We start from the raw sequence: 25,662 nt of genomic DNA, 5'->3' as shown, positions 1-25,662 counted from the left end.
TCCTCCTCCTTTCACTGACAGCATCGTCTGCCCCCCTTCTCAATCCCTGCTTCCTCCTCTTCCTCATGGTCAAACCATGTGCGCATGTGTGTAGAGCTTATTTTGAATAGTGGCCTATAGTCTTACAGCCATTCCATAAGGCCCAATACCAGTTTATAGGCTAATTGATTAAACTGTTGTATTCAAATGTATGCAAGCTAAAGCTTGGGGGATCCATGGTGCGTTCAAGTGCTGATGACCCCCACAAAAACATCTAATTTTAGCTGAAAGTCAACTGAAAACTGACAGACATGCATTTATATTTATTCGGTCTCGCCGGTGTGTTTGTTTTCTGGTTATTAGAATCAATGTAAACCTGTTTTTCTTGGCGTTTTTATTACGATTATTTTATAATAATTTTCTTACCTATAATATTCTGATAAATGTGTAGACCCTAGCCAGCTGAAAACAACGTAATGTTATCATCTGTTAAATCTTTAGAATGTATTTATTTAATTATTTGTTAAAATCATTACATAAATTGGTTAATAAGAGGTTCCACCTTTCACATTGTGCTTTTTTACTGTGGCTGCATGACTGAAAACAGCTGTCCTACAGCGACATCTACAGGCGCTACGCGGCAGCTGCAGAACATTTTCACCATTTCTGCATGGGGCATTTTCAGGAGCTCGAGAGTCAATAATTGGCAACATTTAACAAAGCCTGAACACTGATAGACACGTTTTCTTGTTATTTTCTTCAGGAATAGTTTACATAATCAATTATAATAGAAACACTGATAATTTTACAAACTCGATCTCATAATCAGCCATATCTTATCTGAACAAAATACACACAACATAGATAAATACCACATATGAAAACAGAGGAGAAAAATCAAGCTACATTAATACAATGAAAGCAACATATGGCTACTCTGAATTTTAGGAGTTTTCGGGAGGGAATAATAATTTTCCGTTTCCAATCAATCTTAAGGGCCCATTTTTTTTCTTCACTTGGAAGAAAAATTTTTATAAGAAAACAAATTAGCTAAAATGGAATGGTGTAATGCTAAAGAAAGTCATTAAGTAAACAGAAATCAGACAGAAAAAAAAAAAAAAAAAAAGACTGGTTTTGTACAGTGGCACCACACGAGTTTCCAGAAGAGTCTTGTGATTTTTGGAAATAAATAAATACTTTGGTTGTGCTAAAAATGTCCCTTTTATCCCTGAATCTTCTATTTGTCTTACTCATGTTTAATGACTGGCTCCTGTTTTGAATTGCTAAATTTGCCAATATGAAATAAAAGCGTCAAGGAATAAATTTAAATACATTCAAGTGATAATATCACATAAGCTGAACATGCTTTTATTTAGTTGTTCAGTCAAACTAAAATTTATTTTTTAAATTTTCTCTATATGAGAATTTAAAAAGATAAATAACTATAGACATGCATAGCGTCACAGAGTGAACTGAATTAAATAATGAATGTGAATAACAGTTTAATATTTAATAGTTCGCTTTAACAAGCTTCCTGAAAATGTCTGCACGTGACCGCCGAATCACGTGACAGGCTGGGGCGGCAGCGAACGTAAACACGGAAGTTGCTGTGTAGAAATTCGCTTGCCCTGCGTTAACTGTTTCATACAGGGTCGAGTCTCTGTGAGAGGGTCAGGATGGACATGTCTCTGACGGTCTCCGTAGTTGTCGCTGTGCTTCTGTCGCAGGTGAACTGCGACTCCTTCCAGATGACGAGAGTCAAAAACGCGAAGGTGAGTTCAAACCCGGCAGTCCTCCGTGGAAACAGCCTATTAATTTCTCCTGGATATACACCGCCTGACTCAAGTTATTTAACCACAACTGATGCAGTAAGTTGCTTCTTATTTCATGTCAAAAGACACACGCAAGAAGCGTCAAATCACTGGGATGCATCAAACACTAAGAACATCTGAGGAGATGCAGGTGCTACTAAAATGGGGCTAAAAACTGTCCAATGCGTTATTTAAAACTCCAAGCGTAGAGAGGAACCGCCATCCAGGAAGAAATGTGGTCAGAAAAACATCTTGAATGATAATCAGTGATCACTTAAATGTTTGGTGAAATCAGACTTCAACTTGAGAGATTATGCGTTTAAAATATATCTAAATTAAGAATATAGAATTACAACATAGATGTACAATTTTCTGACAAAGTAAAAGATGAACATCTAAAAGAAAAACATCCAGCTAAACAACGAGGAAATGTAATTTATTTAGTCAATAATAATAATAATAAAACAGTTGTTTTACCACATAAATAACAAAACCAAAACTTCAACTCCTCCACCCTGCACTGAAGCTGCATTTCACACCCGAATAATACAGAAAAACCACGAACAGGACACAAGGAAAGAAAAGCGACAGCAGCCACAGTCAGAATACACCACAAAAGTAATTTAACTTATTTTCAGTCCATTTCTCGTCCCTGACCATTTCCAGAGAAATGTGTTTTTTCTGTGTAAGCACTTAACACTGATGAATTATCATTCAGGAGTAAAAAAGCTCCTAACTCCAGGGATGAACCAGAAAGATGGAAGACGTTCCACCAGCAGAACCATCCAACGTGGACTCATTCTGCTTTTGTGCAGCTTGTCCTGCACTCGGCTGCTTTTCTACAGTCAGCAAGAAGAAAACTGGAGCACATCGTGTTTGCAGACGCAGCCTCTATCTTTTTACCAACAAGTATAATTTCAGGCTGTGTTTTAAGGCTGAGACAGTTGGGAAAAACAAAGACATAAATTTTATTTCTTCATGTGTTGACCTCCAGTGTTTCTGTAGAAATGTCGTCAGTCACCGTTTAACCTGGAATCCAGCTTCTTTGATCTTTAAGGTCGCTGATCAGCCGTGTCTTTAAAACAAATCTGGGTGAAAGTTCTACTGTAATCTTTAAAAGGAAGATCACCGGTTCAGTCTTTGATTACCAAACAAACAAACATTACAGTGTGAGTTTGTTCTCTAAAGATTTCAAATGATCTAAGATGAGGAGGAGGAGGAGGAGACTTTCTGGATGTCAACTGTTACATTTAGATAAACTTTCTTTAATTTTCTTTTGATTTTTTAAAAAATTGTTTCTTTTTTAAGTGTTTGGGATTAATTCATGTTTATTTTTAATAAGCTTTTTGAAGCCAGAGGAATAATAATATAAATCTTTGTCATTGCCCAAACACAAACAAAAGTTAAAATATGCATAAAATAAATGATAAAATGCAATATAAAGGCAGCTAATCAGGTCAGGTGTTGGATTGATAGTGGCTGTTGCTCTGGTGTGAGTCTGTTTGTCCGTGACCTCAGTACCCTAAATCCCCTCCCAGAGGACAGTGGCTCGAACGCCTGCTATCCTGGGAGGACGGAGGGGGGCTAAGAATTTCCTGGCCGGGGTTAATGACTCTTTTTTTGTGCACCTTGGTGCAACTTGAGAACCCCACAGAGATGCAATATGTCTGCACACTCTGAATGGAGGAGCGGTAGAAAACAGTGAACAGCTCGCTCTTCAGATTGATCCTCCGGAGGATCTTTAGAAAGTGGGGAAGTTCTGAACCTTCTTCACAATCACTGAGGTGTTTGAGCTCCACTGGACTTGGCCAACATAAGTACAGGAGCTAAATCGTAAACTGGAGGCTATTCTAGCACAGAATGGCAAGCTGGTTGCGATTCCGGAGCTCGTACGCGGGGTGGACACCAACTTGGAGAAGCTGTCGACTCGGCTGGATGGAAATTGACCCGCAAATTTGGATGATTTAGAGTCGCCAGTGGGACCACTGAGAGACTCACGGCAGATGAAACAGCTCTGGCCTGAAACTAAAACAAATGCTGTTATCTAATTCGGCTCCCTGTACTGGCCATGGATGGCTGGTTATAAAGTTCTCCTGGACCGTTATGTTGACAGATGCTCAGTCCCCCCACCCTCCTCTCGGGCGGTGGACTTTTCCTGGATCAGCTCCCAAGGATGTCCCACTATCATCAGGTGGCAGAGACTGGAGAAAGGAACTGGAAGAAAGTTCACAGGCTCACTTACTGGTCGTCCCCTCCTTCCCTACACACTGAATTATGTGCTTTTATGTACTGAGGAGTGTTTTTTTGTGTCTATCTGGGCCCTTAGGCCCAACGTGGAGATGCCTTTTTTTCTCCAGCCTCATCTTATTCCCCTCATGTTATCTTTTCCATCTACATCTAATACTAATATAGGTGTGCTGCGCTGTGGCCGCTGCCTAAGTCTGCCTGATCCTGTTTGTGCTTACATGTTGTTGCTGTTCTGATTGGCTATTGTTATCATTACATATTATGTAATAAACACTTATTATTTTCTACATAATCTAAGTGTTTTGGTGGAATAAAAACTACAAATGAAGTCCTTTCCAAACATAAAAAACAAGTTGAAAAGTGAGCACATGACTTGTTTGTTTGGTGCAAACAGCAGCTCTGAGAGTTAAAGCAGATGTGATGAGATGCAACACGTTCACAAGTCTGTACAAGTTGGTTTCGTGCCTCAAAAACTGAAGTGAAGCCTGTAATGAAGGGAGGAAAAAGCAGAAGTGTAAAATGCTCCAAATGCAACGATGTGAAGTATCTGGGTCTGCTTCTTTGCAGGTTTTGGGTTTTGACTGGGAGAACTGTGGACAGCCAGATGCTCCAGCAGTGCTGAAGACCCTGACAGTGGCTCCAGACCCAATCACTATCCCAGGAGACCTGAAAGCCTCCGCATCTGGATCCACATCTGTTGAACTTGCTGCCCCTCTGTCTGTGAGTTCATTTATAACCGATGTCTTAAAGAGGTTATTTTTTATTTGTTAGTGACATTTCAGCTCAGTGAAGAGCAGAGAGGAAGCTTGTTCCTCATTTCTCTTCATTCAGGGTCTCTGTGTTTATGTCCTCATGCTACCTCAGTCATGTTGGATCAGCTCTGTGGTTAGAGGACTTCTTCTTTAAAAAAAAAAAAAGAAAGTACAACCCCATTCAGTTCTGAGGTGCTATATGTCAGGACATAAAATAAAAATCATCGGGTTTTAAAATGAGCTAAATTAAATCTCAGATGGAGAAAAAGCACAAATTACACATGTGGATTGTAGAAGCTCCTTTAGCTTCTAATTGTTCTGTCATGAACTTTTTGTACTTTTGAAGAACTTTGGGAGATTTTTCTCAGTGGGGAAAACCAACAACAGCTAAATAGTTATCCATTTTGCATACTGTCTCTTTTCTGAGCTCTATCCAGCCAGTAAAAGCCAGTCTGATGTTGTCTCTTGTCTTATCTCCTGCCCCGTCCCTTTGTTCTGTCCTGCTATCTCTTTATTTTCTTGCTTCGTCCAATAATCTCCTCTCACCATGGTGTGTTCAAAATGGCCAATGTGATGATATCCAGTAAATAGTGTGTGATGTGGTACGCAAAGCGGAACTCAGCTGAGCCGTGACACAGGGTGTGTTTTCTCAGCCTTGAGACGCTGCAGGGCAAAATGGTTCCAGGAATGTAGACAACGAATGTCACTGTGTCTTCAAAACAAGTCAGAAACACATGATTTTAAGGTCAGAAAGCTGCGTAGTGACACTTTATCATGACTGTACGATGTTTTAGCTGGTTGTCCTGCTGCAGAACAAATCTGAAAGAAGCAGAAAGAAAATGTTTGCTTAACAGTGTGATACAACATGCGCTCTGATGAGCTTTTCTTTGGTGCTGCCAGATTTGTTTAGAATCTCAAACCTGCTGAATCACCACGGAAGTGATCCAGTTTGGTTGGATTCAGTTATAAACTCATCCAAAACATAAAACCCTTCAATTCTGCAGGTTCGCTAATGTCATAGCAACAGCAAGAAAGCGTCCCATGAATAAATTTAATCATGGTTAAAGGTTAAAAAAAAAAAAAAATGGAGAAAAAAAATCCAATGAATGAAAATACAAAATAAAATATAATAATAATAATAATAATAATAATGATAATGACAAAATAAATACTACAAAAATAAATAACTTGTCAGAAAAAATAGTTTCCAATATGAGAGTAATATTTCTGCTTTTTTTTTTCCTTTTTTTTATAGCTTGGGTCAGATGTAGTGATAATATTTAACATTAACTGACATAAATGATTATAGACCTGTCGCTAGACAACAATAAACTGTTATTTTCTCCCTTGTGAAAAACAAATAAGCATCTCCAGCTCCAAAAGAACTTTTATTTATTTATTTTTTTTCCCCCCTAAGTCCCAAATATATTAAAAGTAAGAAGTTAAACTGAATAAAGCAGCAACATTTCTAACAAAGAGCTACAAAGATTAAATAGTTTTCCTAAGTTTTGTTTGTGACACTGATCAAATGATCCAAAAACAAGCTTGAAGCTCTCAGCTCAGTAAAGTGATGGTAAAACTCAGAAATCCCAGCTGCAGCTGAAGTGGTCCTTCAGTCAGTGGTTGTTAGTTTGAGACGGACATGAATGCAGCAAGAGAGGCGGATCTGCTGCTGATTGTCATGTGAGCCTAATGCCAGTTCGACTGCGATCACATGGGAACACAGTTTATAGTCGGGGAGAAATTCAGGAAATAAAACACTTTCAGCACATTAGGAAAAGGTTATTTTCTTTACCATTAGGTGTAATTAGAATGAAGGGCAGCATTATAAACAGTTTTAGGGATGTGCTGCAGGTCTGAAATGCAGACATAGATGAAAATTAACAAGATGCAGACAAACATTTCATATGCTGGGTTTAAAGTACCTGCACTGAGGTAAAACTCCAAGTAAATTTCAGATTCACTTTGTTGTTTTGCATTTTGGATGCAGTCCCAACTTTTTCCCAAGTTTGTGACAACTGCAAAAAACAGCGGTATAAAGTTTATGAAGCAGTTTTGATGGTAAAGTTGCAGTAAAATTTCTCTGTCATAAACCTGACTCATTTAGAGCTTTAGTTACTGTACATGAATGCATATTTTCCATTTCTGCTTGATTGAAACCAAATTTATGAACCTTTTAGGTTTTCATTCCCCCCTGCTGCTCTGAGGATCAAATACAAAGACTGTAACACTCATAAGGGCCATTTTTTCTATTTTCTAATTATCTCCTTTTATTCACTCTATTTTATTTTAGCTATTGTAGTAATTTTGTGTCTCTGCTGTTGGCAGTCTGACATCATTTTTATTTTTAATGAATCTGTCTGAAGTTAAACCCAAATATAAACATGATAAAGTGAGGTGTCAGTTAAATAATACCCAGTGAGTTCAGATGGTGAGTCAGGGCTTTAACTTTAAGTAGCTTCTGTTTGTGATCTGATAAGAATAAATGTCTTCCTCAAAGCTGAGCCCCACTCTTCCTCATTCCATGTAGTTTACAGTTTATACAACCGGTTTATTTAGTTATGGTTAGTGTTTGTCCATGTTTAGATGTATTTTTTTCTAGTTAACATTTTAAGCAGAGAACTAATTGGGGCTTTTTTAATTATTATTTTTTGTTACTTGACTGAAAAACATAAAGACAGGGACAAAGGATACAACATAAAGGACAGAAACTTGCCAGAACAAATATTGTGTGTAGGTGAAAGAAGTTAGGGGTGTAGTTAATGTGTTGTGTGTACAAACATGTAAAAATATATTAATTGTTAGTAATTTGTACAACTCAAAACTATTCAGTCACCATAGGTGTTCCCCATAGCTCAGTCCAGGCGTCCCTCTTTTATTTAACTTTCATAATTTATCTACTTCACCTTTTGTTCCATTTTTAAGAACTACAGTTTAGGACCGATTTGGATTTTTTAAGGCCAGTATTTGGCAGAAAAAATTTCCGATAACCGATTAAAAAATATAATGAATAAATTTCATTTTTGGTTCCTTAACGCTTACACCAACAAAAATATTAATTGCAGGCAAAACATTTTACTTTTCATAATATTTTGTCCTTTACTATATGTTTAAATTTACAACATCAGGAATTTCCAAAAACAAATACTGGGAAATTATATAACCTTTAAAAAAGTCAATCTATAAATGAATTGCATAAATAAATGATGAATTAATTAAATACATCTTGTTTTGTACTTCTGGCTGATGCAAATTAGAAGTAGGTTAAAGTACAGGTAGAAAAACCTGTTTAAAAAGTTGTAAACAGGGTAAATGTGAGAGGAAATCAACCAAAACTGTGGTGGTGCCCCAATGACCGGACCGGTATAACTCCTACACACAACAACATAAGTAAGATCAACAATATATCTAATATAAAGCAAAATTACTTATAGCTAGCCAGCTAATTTAGCAATCACTATCCTCTGCGGAGAATTGATGAAGATAGAGAAAGGAGAATTGATAGATTTTTGTGGCTCTTCTTTTTAGAGTAGTCTTGTGAGCTTCAGTCTCGGGGTAGACTGCCCTGAGATCAGACCTCCTCACCGGAGATTATTCTATCCCTATCGGTGGGAGTATCTTCAACCGACAATCCCAACTCCCTTGTCTCCTTTTTCCGTCGCAAGATATCCTCCAGATTTCTCCCTGGTTCCTCAGTAGGAGCACACTGGCTCCAGTGATACCATGTAGAGCCCTTGCCCTGGAGTCTAACAGCATGAGATGTTCTCTCCAGCATCTTGAGGGGTCCCGTCCACCTGGGTTCTGACCACATTCTTTTGATGACCCGTAACAACACCCACTCTACAGTGAAGGGTTCGGTTCCGTCCTTAGTTGTTTTCCGGTCTCTCACCTGGTACCCAAACCCTGTAACCAGAGCTCTGAGAGTTGGGGCATTTTATTTAAAAATTTGCGTTGTGCAATTTTTCTACCGATGGCGCACACATGAATGTAGCTATCAGTTGTACTGATTCATTTTATCTTTAGATTTGGCCATGGGTGTATGCCTTTTATAACCAACATGAGTGAAGTTGGCAAAACGTTATTTATGCAGCCTTCTGATGCCCTTTAATGTTAAATTACATTTTCTTTACTTCAGTATTTTCTTTGCCATGAATATGTCATGTATGAAGCAAAATAAAAAACAAATATGCTTTTCTCAAATGTCAAAAAGATGTTATTTTTGATAGACTTGTATTTTATATATAATGGGCATAAATGGTCTGGCACTAATTGTAACAGTGAATCACTGTTACAGTCTGTGTCACGTTAGTATTTTCTGGCAAAGTAAAACTAAGGGAGACAGACTGTAATATTAATAATAAGTTTTCGGTGCTGCAGTGAATTAACCTCTACCCCTCTGCGTTCACATCTCTCCTAAAATATGCCTCAACCTGCAGCTGACTGAGTGATGAACGGTCATTCTGTACTCTCAGGTGTTTCTGCAGTTACTAGCTACTTAGCTAATGCTATGTTAGGTTGGGATACCACAGCGATTCTGTTGCTAACATAGACAGGAGCACCTTCAGCTAATTTAGCACAACTTTAGCAATGCAGCGTAAATAAAAACCTGACTGACACCATGAAGCACGTGTCACTCGTCATTACACATGGCAAACAGAGTTCAACTGAAACTGAAGACATGCTGAGTCATTAATTTCACAACATTTTTATAAACTTACCTGTCAGCAAGCTCCACTCAGCCCGCTGCTGTAATGTAACCTGGCTGTAGCTGCCCTTGTTGAAAAGACAGGGATGACTGTGGGATTGAATGGAGTCAGAGCTCCATCTAGTGGACAAACGCTGCAAGGACATCATTCTGCACAACTCCAACACTTAACAGCACTTACTGTTTTATGAGAAATTAAGAATAAATCAGCATTTAATCGGCAAAACAACGGCCATTTTGAAAAGGGCTATTATCAGCCAATTTAATCGGCCAGCCGATAAATCGGTCGGGCCTTAATAGTTATAATTTTCACTGCTATGCAGATAACACTCTGCATAGCTCCTCACCTTTGGAACTCTCTTTCACTGGTACCATTGAGTCTCTATGAATGTGTTTGGTTTAAATATTATTTCAGCTGAAAACTATCCTCTGCTTTCTCCAGATCTTTCTTTCTTCCTGACAGATTCTGGAAATCTTGACTGATTTTAAAACCTCTTCCTCCTCAGCTGAACGTGACTCTGGAGAAGGAGGTGGCAGGTTTCTGGGTGAAGGTGCCTTGTGTGGAAGACCTGGGCAGTTGCCACTATCAGGATGCCTGTGATCTCCTAAACCAGCTGATCCCACCGGGTCAGGACTGTCCAGAACCACTGCACACCTATGGCCTGCCCTGCCGCTGCCCCTTCAAAGCTGTAAGTCTCATCATCAGATTTAGACTGAAATGGTTTAGAATTGGAGCGATACTATTACCTTTCCTCTCCGTCTCATCTCAGGGCTCGTACTCTCTGCCTGAGTCCGACTTCTACCTTCCCTACTTGGATCTGCCTTACTGGTTGACCAACGGGAACTACCGCGTTCAGGGAGACCTAGGCAGCGAGGGCAAAGAGCTGGGCTGCCTCAAGATCTCCCTCTCCATTCACTCCAACTGATCTCACCTCAGAGAAACAGCCAGGAGCTTCACCTTTCTGTTAGTTTGCACATAAATGTGATGAAAATTGGGAAATTGGAAAAGCATAGGTTGCACAAGGCAAACAAAGTGATTGAATCTCAGATTTTAAGGTGACAGATTCTTTTGACAAACATTTTATCGACATTCATTTAAAAAAAATCCTGCATGGTAATTAAGAGGTATGTTTTTGTTTTGTTCTTTAAAAATAAAAGTGGAAGATCGAAGATCAGAGAGGTAACTGTGAATTTACTAACAATCCTTTTTAATGCCAATATAAGTTTTTCTGCTTTGTTCTCTGAAGTTTTTTTTTCCGTCTTGGGTATCATTTTGTATATTCTCTCAATTTGCTTGATCTTCTCTGAAGCCGGGTTTAAGGTGTAGGTTATTTGGATATTTGAGGCTTTGATTCTTTTGTTTGTTCAAAGTTTTTATCAGTTCATCCGGCAGGAAAGATGTAAACAAAGCTGAGACTGAGATGGCAAGAGTCAGTTTCTCTTTGATTCCGTAAGTGATTTCCTCCTCAAGGATGTCATATCAGCATTTAATTTTTATAAATGTTTGGATAGTAATGACTTTGTTTCTGGTCATGTGTAGAAGAAAAGGGTGTTTCAGCTCCAGATGGAGGAGATTTTCTTCCTTACTGACACACATCTTCACTCAGATACTTCAACAGCTGTGACAGACATGTTTATTGCCAAATTTGAAGCCTTTAATAAACAGTATTTTGCTATACCAGAGCCTAATTTTGTTCCCAAGAACAAAAACACAAATAATCTAAAAATGATAGAACAAAGGGAAAAGAAAAGGTCGTACTTACACAGAAACGGTTGCAAATATTTCATCAGACATTCGTACATTAACGTTGAACCACCTGATGCTGGATGTTTATCCTCTGGACTTCATTTTTCTAAATGTTGATAAATTCCAGTTTGAAAAAAAAGACTCATGTTGGAGCTCATAACCATAGTATTCTCCCGTTTCTTATAGAAATAGGACTAAGAATCTTTTGTATGGCCAGAGTTTTAGTTGTAGATTTGTTTTCTTAATTTTGTTTTTGTCTTTCATTAAACCTAAGCCATGCTGATGCAACAGTGAGAAGAGGTCTTCATATTTAAAAAATGAAATTGTTGGTTTCTTAGAGAAGTGCTCACGTGCATGTGACAGGAAAAGAAACTGAGCATCTGCTGGTATTCCTGGGTTTTGAATATTCACAGAATATTTTTGAGTTTTCATCACTTTGTGCAGCTAAACTTGGTCTATGTTTTTAAATGAATTGTTTATTTTGATGATCACATGTCTTTATTTTATAATGGGGAAGTTTGTTATTAGTATGACAAATAATTTAAATTTCTACTTATTCTGCTAAAGTGCCTCATCAGATCCTTTAGGTAGGGAAACTATTGAGTTCTGGAGATTTTAGAATAATTAAAGAAGTTACCAAATAGTTTGTTTTTAAGGTGATAAAAGATCATTTAATTGCAACAACTTTTAATAAACTATTTCACAAGTTATGTACTTTTTTTGTGGTTTTCTTGTAATCAATGTGAATATTAAGCAGTTCCATGTGCTCAGTGATTCACCACAAGATGGAAGCATTTCACATTGAAAGTCTGGTCGCAGAAATAAAGAGCAGATCAAAGGAAAATATAGCATGTCATTGCACATCTTTTGTGGTTTTTATGCTCAAATAAAAGAATAGAAAGTACAACAGCAACACCAACGTGCTGCAACACAGTGTAAAATCAGTTTTCAGGTCAGTGCATTGATAAATTAACAGGAGGTAGCAAAAAAAACTGAAAACAAAAGGAAGAAAATGAGGATTTACACAAAACAAATCCAACAAACTGCTTCACTGGCAGGATGTGAGTCAGCAGGACAACTATCTACTCCAGCTGAAAATAGAAAAACACAGATTAAGGACAAAATGCTATATATTCATTTAAAAAAGAAAAAAACCCTCATGTATCTGATTTGATGCTTTCAGACTCTGGAAATGTTCATTAACTGTTTCTTTAATTGTTTCTTTTGTGGTCATTGGTGGAACCACAACTTTCTACCATTTAATTGGCTGACATGCTGCATTCGGCCTGGTTTGGGGGATTGGAGTTTGTCTGCGGGGTATGGATCAGTGGTGGGTAGGCTTTTGTGTGCTTTACCTGTGAGAGCGAATGATTGGATGTTTGTTTTTGTTTTGGTTGAGTTATATGCTTGGGTATGTGAAGGCTTATCTTTAATTTTGTTTTGTTGTTGATATTTTTTTGTTACTTTTGTGTAAAGCACTTTGTGCTGCTCTTATGTATGAAATGTGCGATATAAATAAAAAAATTATTTGATTTTGATTTAAAGTAATGTAACTGAATTATGTTGGATCTCATCTTGGATAAGGAAATTTGCATCCACAGTGATCCTGAAAAGTCTCAAAAGTCTTTCTTTTCTAAACTTAACACTGAAAATAGCTTAGAATAACAGTTCAAATAAATTCAGTGCAACAAAAGATTAATTTTTGAAGATGCATCTTTTGACAAATACAGATTTGGTGCAAAAAGGTTTTTAACAATTCTTTGGTTTTCCTGAGATTGAAAGATCTCCAAGCTGGTTCTTGGGCTGTGGTTTTAGGTTTAACTTTCTTTTACATTGGTTTTGGACAAAGATTCAGTTACTCTGCTGTTACATGCAGTGCTTTTTTTTTATATCATATACACTCACTGGCCACTTTATGTCCACCTGTTCAATAGCTTGTTACCATCATGTAGATCCATCTTGCCTTGGATCAAATGTTTAGCCTGCTGGTGTAATGATGTGGGGATATTTTCTTAGCACACCCTACCAGTCCCTCATGGTTTAACCAGCACAGCCTACCTGGATGTTGTTGCCGACCATGTCCAACAGCCTCCACAGTCTCCACAGCCTCCACAGCCACCAGATCTCAATCCAACAGAACAGACTTGTATGAAGTAAAATCTCTGAGAAGTGTTTCCAACACAGTGGTGGAAACATATAATATCAAAACTTAATGCAGTTCTGAAGGAAAAACCCAAACGAAGTGGACTTAAAAAAGTCTAGTGAGTGTATGGGTCCTTAAAACACTGTAAAACTGTCTTTTGCCCATCAATCTACACTTCCGGCTTAGACAACTATGCATATTTATTTTATATAGTCTTCAGGCCCTTTAACTGTCAGATAGACAACACATATCCATAAATCAGTGTTAAACCTTTCACTGATTGTGAAGAAGTAGGGGCATATTTTCAACATAACACCTGAAACCAGAACACAGAAAAACAAGTTATAAGCAGATGTTTAAAGTTATTTTCTCCCGTTGCAGAGCAGCCAAACACACAAAGCAGCGACAGCATGTTAAAATTGTGAATGAAGTGTGAGTAGTTTAGGGGTATCAGGGGTCCACATGCTGTGGCTGCTGTGCAACTGGAGCAACATTACCTTCTCTGTGGTTATAATGCTGCAGTCAAACCAGCGTACTTCCTGTCTGGGATCAGACCTACAACAAGTGGTCCACAGCTGCGTCCTACACATACTTAAAAGTCTAGAAATACTGATGTGATAGTGTGCAGACAGAAGGTAGATTTAATGAGACATATAGATCTGGTTAATCTTAAGGACTGAATAAGTAGCCTGTAATTTACAGTATACACTCACTGGCCACTTTATAAGGTCCATCTTGCTAGTACCAGTTTGGATCTTCTTAGGCATTCAGGACCATCTTAATTCATGGTGTGATAGATTCATACATAAGATTTTTCCTTATGTAATTGTTCTCATACATATCAAGCTACTTAATAAGTAACCGTTAACAACAATTGCCTTCAGTCTTTGAGGCATCGATTCACTTGGAAACATTCCTCAGACATTTTGCTCCATATTGACATGACAGCATCACACAGTTTCTTCAGATTTATCGGCTGCACATCCATGATGAGAATCTCCCGTTCCACCACATCCCAAACCTGTTCCATAGGATTGAGATCTGGTGACTGTGGAGGCGATTGAAGTACAGTGAACTCATTGTCATGTTCAACAAACCAGTTGGAGGTGACATAGTGCCTTATCCTGTTGGAAGCAGCCATCAGGGCAGGTCAATACAGTTGGGCAACACCCTTTAGCTCTCTGCAGGTCTCTTGAGAGGTGGTGGTGGTGATTACTATATTTTTGTTGGAAACTGAAAGAGTTAAACCGTACTGAGCATTTTGATGGTCAAAAGGTTTGAAAATTTTGAGTTGGAGTATCGGTAAAGCAAAAAAATTTGCCTGCAATATACAGTATGGTTCCATCCCATTAAAAAATGTTCTTTTTCTCTAATTATATAATTACAGAACTGATTTGATGTCACTGCTCACTCCGAACTGCTGTCTTCTTACAAATCTTACTGCATTAAATGGTAGGGAAACAAGAACATGCATGACAGACACCTACCAAAAAAAAAAAAAAAAAAAAGGAAAAAAGGACATTCTCTGACAAATTATTCATAAAATCTAACAAAGACATTACAGTGTCTTTAGCTGAAAATTAAATCAGTCCACATTTAGTTTCTTTCTTTAGCCTTTTCTGCAGATTTAGAATTGAACATTCAGAATTGGATTAGAGATGAATGTGCAGAACTGAGCTGAATATGTGGCTAATGCTGTCAGGACATGGCTTTGTTTAAACTCGTTTTAGTCAGATAAATGCTTCTCTCATCTCAGAGCTTTGTGTGTGTGCAGTTTTACCTAAATTAAATTAAGTTTAGCCATACTGACATCTATAGTTTGGCTGAGGATGCAGAGATGAAAGCAACCAGATGAACCAGATTTCAAGATACTTCATCACTACAGTTTTTTGATAGCTACAATAAAGTAAAAGCCAGGGGTTAATCTGTACATTACATATATATGACAATAAACACATTCAGTTATACTCTATAAACGTTTTATCCATTCAAAACTGTCAGAGGTTGAATTATAAGTCACTAATGTATTATTTTAAAATTGCCAAGGATGAGAAAGATCATTTCTGTATTAAATGTGTCATAATCAAATCAGCAGTAGCCTTGATTGAAGGAATAAATAGTTCTTATTATCAGCAAAGGTAAGTTTAACATAGTGTTTCTTTGTGGTAATTTGATCATAATATGTTAAATATATTTAGAAATTGTCACCTTGTGAAAAAACAGCATATCCTATTTAAGCTTGCATGCATGTTAGTCTTTACTTACATTTAATTAGTGGACATTGCCCTCTTGTCAGTAATCTTTAAAGAGTTCTACCTCATGTTTGGTTATTTTTTGTAAAAAAGTGTTGTTAAAAGAAAAAGCACTGCACTACACAGTCCATTGATAGCCTGTTTGCTAAATCTGTTTTATTTAACTATGCGATCTTTTATTAATTAGGTTAATATAAACATACTTTTGAAATATTATCAAAAGGACTACTGTGGATCATGATGAATTTGATATATTATGATTCAATTGGACTTGAGATGATTTTTTGGTTGACATACAAATAAAGTTGAACTGAATAAAATATTCATTTGAGATTTTCACTTTAACCCATAAGAGCCCGATGTGACATATTGGTCACATACAGTTTCTGAGACATTTTGCTTCAATTTATGGTATAAACTTTGCTTAAAATCCTGTTGAACACAATCTGATACTTGTCCCCTAATAGATACCCCGAAGCAGAAAACCACAATACAATATTTTTAAACTATCACATGGTAATAAATGGTAGATATCCCCCCTCAAAAAATGTTTTTTTTTTTTTTTTTACATTTTGTTAAAGGGCCAAATAAAGACCTCAAATTTAAAAAAATGGACTTTTCTTACCATTTTTTCATGGGTCAGGCTTTAACGGGTTAAAATGTATTCCAAATTTAGTGATCAACTCGACTGTTAAGCTAGTTTGCTTTACTAAACTAGTTCTTTAAAGGGACATTGTGTAACATTTTCTGTTGTTTACTGCATGTCCGCATGTATGAATGCGTTATCATTGGGCCTATGCTAATGATCTGACACATTCTCATAAGCGAAGAATTTTGCATTTGTTCACATAGGGTAAGTCAGAAGGGAAGCGCCATGATGGTCTGCCATGTTGAAACTACAGCTGCCGGCAAGGGACAAATAGCACCAACATTTTCCCTGCAAGCCAGCGCACAGTGATTGAAACACAGAACGAGAAGATTAACAAGAGCGGCTTACTACACGGGCAAGTTGGAAAGTCTGTTAATTTGTTATTCAGAAAAATGCAGGACCATGCATATGCAGCGGCAGCACAGGAGCCATTTTACCATCACCAAAAAAGTTAAAAAGGGGACTTAAAAGCTAGTGAGACCAGACGATACAAAAAGAAGGATCAACATTGCCCTAGCCTTACCCAGATGGAAAGAGCTCAAGAAGGGAAAGATTTTACAACAGCTGCTCAAGTTGCCAGCTTTCTGTTCAACAAATAAGTCTGCCTAAATAAGCCTAAAGCTAACTTTTTTCATTCGATTTTGTTAGACAGTGCTGCTCGTTACCATGGGCAGCATAACAGTTGTTTCTGCTAAAGTACACCAGTCTCGTTTGTACAGAAGTGTATGAGTGTGTCTCAAACCGCGCACTTACATGAGTGCACTGGAAGGTAGTGCGTAGTGCGCACTAAGCACTGCCTTCTGTAGTGCACACTATCGTGGGTAAGTCCTGATCCAAATTGAGCACTAACGTTTTGCACTTTCCGGTAGTGACGTACCAGCTTACCAGAGCCGCGTTAATATACTTTTTTTCCTTCCAAAATCCAAAATCACGTTAACATACGTGTTTGCATGTCATCATACTTTTATGCTATTAAATGCCTTTTAAAAGGCCTCATTAGTGAAACGAAGAACCGTGGCCTCCACTGTATTAATCTATCTCAGTTGATAACAATAGAAACCATTAGCACACGTTCATGTGTCTTTGCATGTCTCCCCCATACTTGTTAGTATAAAGTGCAATTTAAAACACTAATAAACAGCTTTTAAATAAGGAAAGATATCTTACCTGAATTAAAGTATTTTACATTATACATCTGTTTTCATTGGTGTTTACATTGATAGCGTTCACGTCTGGCAACAGGAAACCAATTATACTAGAAACCATCATTTAAAATATAATATGCAGTAATGAAGACGCTAAAACAGGGATGCAGAAAACATTTTATTTAAACTTTTCTCTCTTGCCGCCTCCTCTTCTCCACAGCAGCGTCAAAGCCCGCAGGTGGTAAATGCCTCAGTGCCACTGCTGGCTCGGTAGTTTGATGCCAAAGTGACCTACGGTGAACACAGAATGGCAGTTTATATAAAAGCAAACATTATTATATATATGTACTTTATGGGTACTTTGCAGACGCTTATCTAAAGTACAATCAGCTACGGCTTCGTCAGCGGTACCAACGAAACGGGCCGGTTCTCTAAACCAGCGGTGTTTCCTAATCAGTTTTCAGATTAAGGACCATTTCGTTTACGCCAGAGACCCCGCAGTGTTTTATCTGGAGGTTCAACAATCATGAATAAACATACGGAACCTATAGTATTTATCATTTTTAACACTTATAGCTCATCTACATCCGCGAAATCGGCTATAAAACTGCTAACATTTACGTGGCTAACTTTACTGCAGCCTCCAACAAATGATCAGATCCATAGCTGTCATCAGGGATAGAAGAGCTAAGAAACATGCTGCAGTTTATATTAGAATTTTGATAAAATATCTTCATACTTAGAACAGTAGAAAACACCCTCCGTCTGCATCGGTACCGCTGAGTCGGTGGCTGCCAGCTCTGAAAAACTGGTTGAAAGTCCCTCCCCTTCCGCTACGTCAGCAAGATGGCGTCCGTTTAGTGTGTGTAGTGTCCATCGTTTCGCACTAGATTTTTGACCGAGTTTAGGGCAGCATCCGGGTACTTTCAGTGCACTGAGTTTTTATTGAAATTTCTGTGTCAGCGCACTAAGCACTTAAATGTAGTGTCCGAAGTATAGAAGTGCGCGGTTTGGGACACACCCTATGTTTATGTCAGATGGCGGATGCCGTTGCTGCAATACTAGATGCAACACTCTAGATTCTAGAGTGCACTATAAGTTAGAATGTGATACACGATTACAGCATTAAATGGCAGTAATATTTACACAATGTCCCTTTAATGTCTTAGCTAGTTTAAGAATTTTTTTTTCGTTGGCACAATACAAAAAGTTGAATTGAGGTTTTCACTTTCGCTAGTTTGCTTGCCTGCTTGTTAAGCTAGTTAGTTAGTTTATTTGACAGCTATGAGATGATTTTGATTGGCAAAATAATGCTGAATTGAACAAATTGAGTCCTGTGGCGACCTGTCCAGGTTGTACTGCCTCTTGCCTGCTAATGGCTGGGAAAGGCTCCAGCCCTCGGTGACCCTGAATTGGACTGAACGGTATAAAGAAAGAAAGAAAGAAAGAAAGAAAGAAAGAATGAATGAATGAAATGGGTGATTGAAGCTTTCATTTCAAGATGATTTCTTGATTGGAACTGCTAATATAGTTGAATTAAATGATCATTTTGGTTTTCACTTTAAAACATATTCAAAATTAAGGCATCAGTTTGACTGTTATGCTAGTTATATAGCCTGCTCATTGAGCTATTACACTAATATGTTTGCTAGCCACAAGATGTTTTATTTTTTAATTTTTTTATTGGCACAATACAATAAAATTGAATTGACTGAAAAATGGATTTGAGGTTTTCTCTTTAGAAACATTTGCTAGCCTGCTTGCTAAGTTAGCTCTGTAGCCTGTTTGCTAACCTCGGGAGTTTTGAATTGGTAAAATAATGCTGATTGGAATTAATTATTCTATTCTACAGTCATTTAGCAGACGCTTTTATCCAAAGCGACTTACATTTGAGAGTAAGAACAACACAAGTAAGAATTCAAACAAGATGGGACGTCATCATTAAGTTGTAGTCAGACTGCTGTGAGTCCAGTTAGACCCAGGTGCTGTCATGTAGCAACATACACACATCCACAAACACTGAAACACACAGTAATGTTGTGATGATGCTGCTTTCTCCGCCTGCCAGCATTTTTTTTTTCCACAAATCAGATTGGACAAGAGAAAATAACTCACAGTTTATCCAGTTATTGTTCTATTTTTCTGGTCATTCAACATAAACAGGAAACACATCATTATGAACTGCCTGTTTTTATGAATTAGTAGACACAAGCAAACATGCAAAAGAAAAGTCAAAGGAAGAAGGACTCAAACATCATCTATGCATTTATATCCTATAACCAGGTGTAAAACATTAAACTCAAATGTGTCACCTGGTAAAAGCATTACTAATGTAACCTGCAGTCTTGCTGAGACTCAGATCAGCAAGTAAAATCTACTTGTTTCATTTTCTAAATAATCCCATCTAAGTTGCAGCTGTGAAGTGTACAACACTGCTGATTTCTCCCTTTTTATCCTCCCCTCTGCAGGATATCCTGTCTCTGACCTTCACCATTAGCCCGTTCCTGTGACAGGAACCTTGTTCAGGAAAGAATGCGGCAGAATGTAAAAAGAGGAAGGTCAAGAGGAGAGAGGAGGGGTAACATCTACAGAATTTTAAAGGAAAAGGCAAGGTGGAGGAAGAGGAGGCGATGCTAAGGAGGAGGAGGATGGAGAGAGGTTGATGGCAACATATAAAGAAACAAAACAGCAAAACAATAGAAGATGAGGTGAACAAGTTCAGCTCTGTGACTTAATGGATTTCAACAGACCCGTGTCATCACCTGTTGTCATGTGGGATCGACTAATGAGATGAGAAGAAGGTTTAGGTGAACGTAAACAATGTCATCTAAAACCATCAACACAAGGTTGATGGTAAACCTTTTGACTTCAGTTTCATCGGGACAATCCTTACGAAATAGCATGTTGGGACCTTTGTGGTGGTATAATGCCTCCATTTCAAATGAGTTCATAAACTTCAGGATCAAAACAACCTGATCAACTTTATTGACTCAGTCTTGTGACACAGTACATCCTCTTAATGTTCCTTGCAGGTGGAAACATTAAAGCCTTTCTGTCACTTCTTTGTGTCAATCTCTAAATTTTACAACAGTGTTTGTGATAAAAGAGAGAATTACCCAGTTATGAAAAACCTAATCTGAAGTACAAGTTGATTTATGCAAAGCATTTATTTTTGACTAATTTCTCTGGTATATCTATCTTTGCCCTATTTCTTGTATTCACTGATGCAATATTGCAGGCTCATGTACATTATTTCCAACAAACCAAAATGAGTTGCAAGGAAGACGGGACAAATTTTATGACTATTTACAAAGTTTAGACACAAGTTGATGAGCTGTGTGACACAGATCCTTATATGTGATCCAATAGCAGAAGACTGTTTTTTGCATTTCTCCCTTTGATATGTGCTGACAAGGATTTCTTCTTATTTCCTCTTCTTAAGTAAAGTGATTCACAGACTTTTAACTAAGTAATCACTGAAACTTATCACTTGAATTCACTTAGCTTCTCTATAATCCCAACCAAAAGTTCACAAACCACTTTTCACAACATCTTTCTGTAAAACCCTTGGCCTGCTCTCCCATTTTTTTTATAACTTTATGAGAAACCTTGAAGTAAATTCAATGAGATTCTTGATCTGCAAGACTGGAAAACCCCAATCATTCCTAAGAACAAGAACAAGTTTTTCCATACTCTCTGTGGTCTCTACTTCATATTAAGCAGAGCTAATGAGGCAGATGTTATATAATGTGAATAAAAACAATTCATAATATTTAAAAAGATTAATGCACTTTTGCATCAGAGGAGCCATTTGTGAACTGCAGCCTGCATCAGTATGTACTATTTACCCAAAACATGCTAATTTGAAGGGAAAAAAAGGTTAAAAATGTAACTTTTTCAAACTTTTTTAACTCTATGGGACAAAGGATTAACATAAGGGTGTCACTCACTACATTGGTCCATAAAATCAATATTTTTATGTGACTGTAATTAGACTGGTTGAAAATGTTGAATGTTACATGATTTCTCTTTTAAGTTACAGATTTCTAAGGATATCAGCTGAGTAAAATATTTTTAGTTTTCAGCCGAAAACTAGATTTGATAAAAACAGTCACACACAGTCACACACAGTCAGTCTTCCCTTCAGTGTGTGGCATTTGCATTCCTCCAGTCTGATCTTTATCTGGCAACATGTGGGTCAGCAGATCAACCATATCCTGCTACACCCACCCACCCTGTCATTGTGGAGGCTTTCAGATGCTTTCAGTGAGGCTTCAGGCCAAACAAAAGGCAAATTTACTGCCAAGTGATGGCAGCTAATGGGGTCACATATAAACACACACAATCAGGCGAAGCTCTCAGACTGTTACTGCTTTTCCACATAACTTTTTTTTTTTTTTAAATAGGTGCTTTTTCATTTACATCTTTGCAAAATTGGTGTAGTCACCATTTTAAATAAAATGCAAAAGCAGATCTTTTATTCCACATATTTTTGCATCTCTGTATAATATTCAGGTGTGTCATGTTGCTTGTAGCAAAGATAAGTTTTACCCAAAGGCCTCAGGCAAAGGTGAGGTTCAGCTGAGATAAAATGACGTGGCTCCTGGGCACAGACTTGTTGGAGTCCCCATGACCTCCTCTACAGAGAAGCAAGGAATCCAGACTGAGACAGAAGGCTCTAACTCTTTTCAGACATGTAATACATAACAATAACAGATCCATCAGTCTGTTATAATCGCAACATTCAGACAAGCCCGAGGCAGTGATGGAGCAGGGTTTGCACAGTGTGTGTTATACTTTGGACAGTACGTCAAATTAAGGGCATCACTTTAGTTGTTAAAAAAAAGTCAGTCAAACAACTAATCAGAGAGCAGAAACTTCAGCTGTAGCTTAAACTCTTAAAACACACTTTTCTTTATTTCAATTTAGTCAGATGATGTGGTAAAAAACAAACCTCAATGCTGCAGCTACTGAATGTCTGTAAATTTAAGGAAGAGGAAAATTTGGCTCATGCTTTTGGCTACTTATTTTACAACAGACTGTGTGATTCCTGAACAAACAGCCAAATGAACTCTGATGCTGTGTTATATGCTGCTGATTACAACCTTGAAGCACACTGACTATAGCAGCAGAGTGCCACTCCTGTTAGCTAAGGACAGCAAACTGAGGCTACAATTCACACAGACTTACAAAATCGAATAGGAGATTGGAAAAAAAGTTGCCTGGTCTGATGAGTTTCCATTTCAGTTGCAACAGGCAGATGGTAGGGTCATAACTTGGTGGAAACAACATGAAAACATGGATCCATCCTACTTTGTATTAACGGTTTGTATTAACATTGTGTAATCTTGGATTAACATACATTGCTTTCTGTTTCTAAATGAAGAAAAGGAGAAGCTGACATTTAAAGATTCAAACTGGTATTAGGGGAAATGTCGGGCCTGCGACATGTGGATGCTTTTGGCTGTACATCTGTTTTTGCAGAAACAGGAAACCAGCACCTCAGACTGAGCCGAAGCAGACAGACAAGGCTGATAACAGAAGATGCAGAAAAAATCTGCCTTGCAACAGTTGATTAGTTAGTCATTGAGTCCAATCACTATTTAGTTTAGACTAGGTATATTTGCTGGGTTCAGGGAAAGCAGCGGGGTTCTGATTTTGGCTATCAGCAGCAGAACTCCTTCCTCTGTAACCAGAGAGGGTAAGATAGTCTCAGAACCCAGAATTCTGTAACATTTCCAATTAATTGTAAAAATAAATATCTTGATTTTGAGAGAAGTTGTTTGTTCTCACTGATCAAACCAACGAACATGTGTGGAAGGAAAACCGCAAGTTTTCTCTAACACTACTTCCAGCAGGATAATAATAATGTCTTGCTTTGAAAGCAAAATAGGGGTCCAACCTGGTACAAGCAAGGTAAACCGCCATCTTTGTCCGAGTGTCCATGCACATTCAGACTCAATAATACATTATTAAACTCCAACAGGAAAATGCTTCATCAGAAATAATTGTAACTATAATATTTATAATAAATAAATAGAAATGAAAATAGACACATAAGCAGAATTGGTTTTTAAAGCTTGAATTTAGTTTGATTTCAGTCAGACTAACACATTTACATGCTTTTTAAAAGTCCAGCTTTGGTCTGACTTACACATTTCTTATAGTGTCATGTAAACAGATGACAAATCTCCTAGACTTTTAATCCACTCAGGAATCCATCCAGGTATAACTTGAAGTGAGGACATCACATTACTGTACCCAGCTTTTTTGTGGAGGCACAAAACATTATAGAAAAAAACCTATTTTAGTCAAGAGAGAGAGAAAACAGGTTGTGCAGACATTAATCTGTGTAATCAGTCACTTTGTGGGGCTTTGACTTCCGTTCCGGAACAAAAACATTAGCTTTAGATGTTAAGGTTTTAACTTTTGCTGGAAAATGTTTAATCAGTGCAGCATGACTCCAGCAGCTCCATCCAGATGATCTCCAGCTGAAGATGAATGAAAGCAAATGTTGGAACGCTAGTAAAAGGTACAGTAATGTGAAACAGCCTCAGCTGTGTGGCTTTAAGTGAACAAAGTGGTTCGTGCACACAAGAGCACACACAGTTTCATGCAGGTGGTGGATTAATTGGAGGCAGACCTGTGTGTGTGTTCTTTTCTTCAGAGTCCTGTTCAATAGAGAAAGGAGCCACACACTCAGTGTAATCTGATGGAAGCTGATGTTTGTTTTGGAGATAACCTCATCTGATTGGCTGACCTCTGCTCAGCCTGAACAGACTCCAGCTCAGGTTTGGGTCGAGCCAAACTGACTGCAGACATCAGAGGAGGTTAAAGGTCATTTTACATGTTTCTAGCCACGTTTAGGATTTAATCAGTGTTTTTCATTCAGGTAACAGAGGATGCGGTAATGTTTTTCTTCAGTATGTTATTGGAATCTGCTATTTTTTCCCCCTTTTCCTAATCCATGATATGAATTTGCAGCTTTCACTGTGAAGCTTAAGGGCTTTTTTACTGAATTTAGATTGTAAATCCTGCATACTTTATCTGTTTTCCATAACAACTGCAATAACCTCCTCATTCTACTCTGATATGTCTGATCAAGTCAGCTGAATTGTGAAGCTGTGTCTGTGATTGACTGAGGTTCCTGACTTGTCTTCAGTTTAATCTAACTTATGCAAATTAAATTATTAAATGATGAGTATTAAATGATTTTACTCAAACTCTGTTATCAAGGGTTTCCAAAAACTCCACCATTTGCTTTTCTTCCCCACTTAGAAACATTTGTGTAAGTATACATGTTTTTTGAATCATGATATTTGCATTTTTCATCACCATGAAACACCTAATCTTATCCAGTCGTCTTATTGATCTATTTTGGGCTCAAACTCTCAGCTCTGTCAACAATAGTTCTCACCTGTCTGTCATCTCCTCCATCATCCATCTCTTTTTGCTCTGACGTTGGCAGGTGAGAGACGGCAAAGTGTTTTCAGGCCTCAAACACTCCTCCTCCCTCAAAGCCCAAAGGAAAAGCGATACGCTTGAACCTTCCTTGGCCCAACTGTCTGTCAGCCTGCAGGATGTTCTGAGGGTTGAATGTATGATAAATACTGTGTATGATGCACTCAGTGGATCTGCAGTATTTGACCTTTTTTTTTATTTTTTTGTTTCATTCTGCAAGTGCAAGAAGCTCAGAAATCACAAAAACAGCTATTTTTTTCATGCATCTCTATAGACAGGTTGTGAACTCCATGCAAAAAGCTGCACATTCTTTTAATTCAAAGTATTTAAGTGTTGAGAGGTTTATTTTATGTCTACACCACATTTAGATCTCTAGTAGACGGGCTGAGACTCATCACACATTATGAAGCTCTGTGTCAAACCATATCAAACCGTCATGTTTTCTGAGACTAACCAAGGAGGTTTTCATGGTTTAGCCATACACTGAGTGAAAACAAAAGTTTAAAACGCCAACTAATTTGAGGTGCCAAGATTAAAGACAGGGCCACTGTGTTAACAGTGTGTAAACATTTGTATTTTATATTGACCTAAACTGACTACAAGCTTAAATAAATCTGCAAAAGAGAACAAACTTCACTGTGTACTTTGACAGCATGTTACCTAAACGCCGTCACTCTCGGTCTTTGTGAGTTAAGGATTCATGTAAACCACCAGAGTGGGTGACAGATTAGTTTCCCTTCCTAAATTCCTCTCCATACATGTAGAATAATT

At 37.8% G+C, this 25,662-nt stretch overlaps 1 protein-coding gene across 1 annotated transcript; it reads left to right on the top strand.

The window, feature by feature from the left end:
* Nucleotides 1-1,566: 1,566 nt before the first annotated feature.
* gm2a (GM2 ganglioside activator) lies at nucleotides 1,567-11,951 on the top strand. Its single transcript, XM_041990774.1, has 4 exons — nucleotides 1,567-1,751; nucleotides 4,605-4,757; nucleotides 10,001-10,183; nucleotides 10,265-11,951. The coding sequence occupies exons 1-4, from the start codon at nucleotides 1,656-1,658 to the stop codon at nucleotides 10,418-10,420; spliced, it is 588 nt and encodes a 195-aa protein (XP_041846708.1). The 5' UTR covers nucleotides 1,567-1,655; the 3' UTR covers nucleotides 10,421-11,951.
* The last annotated feature ends 13,711 nt before the right edge of the window (nucleotides 11,952-25,662 follow it).

This window comes from Melanotaenia boesemani, chromosome 7 (assembly GCF_017639745.1).
Source record: "Melanotaenia boesemani isolate fMelBoe1 chromosome 7, fMelBoe1.pri, whole genome shotgun sequence".
NCBI classification, from domain to species: Eukaryota; Metazoa; Chordata; class Actinopteri; order Atheriniformes; family Melanotaeniidae; genus Melanotaenia; species Melanotaenia boesemani.
This window is presented reverse-complemented; position numbering and strand designations above follow the sequence as displayed.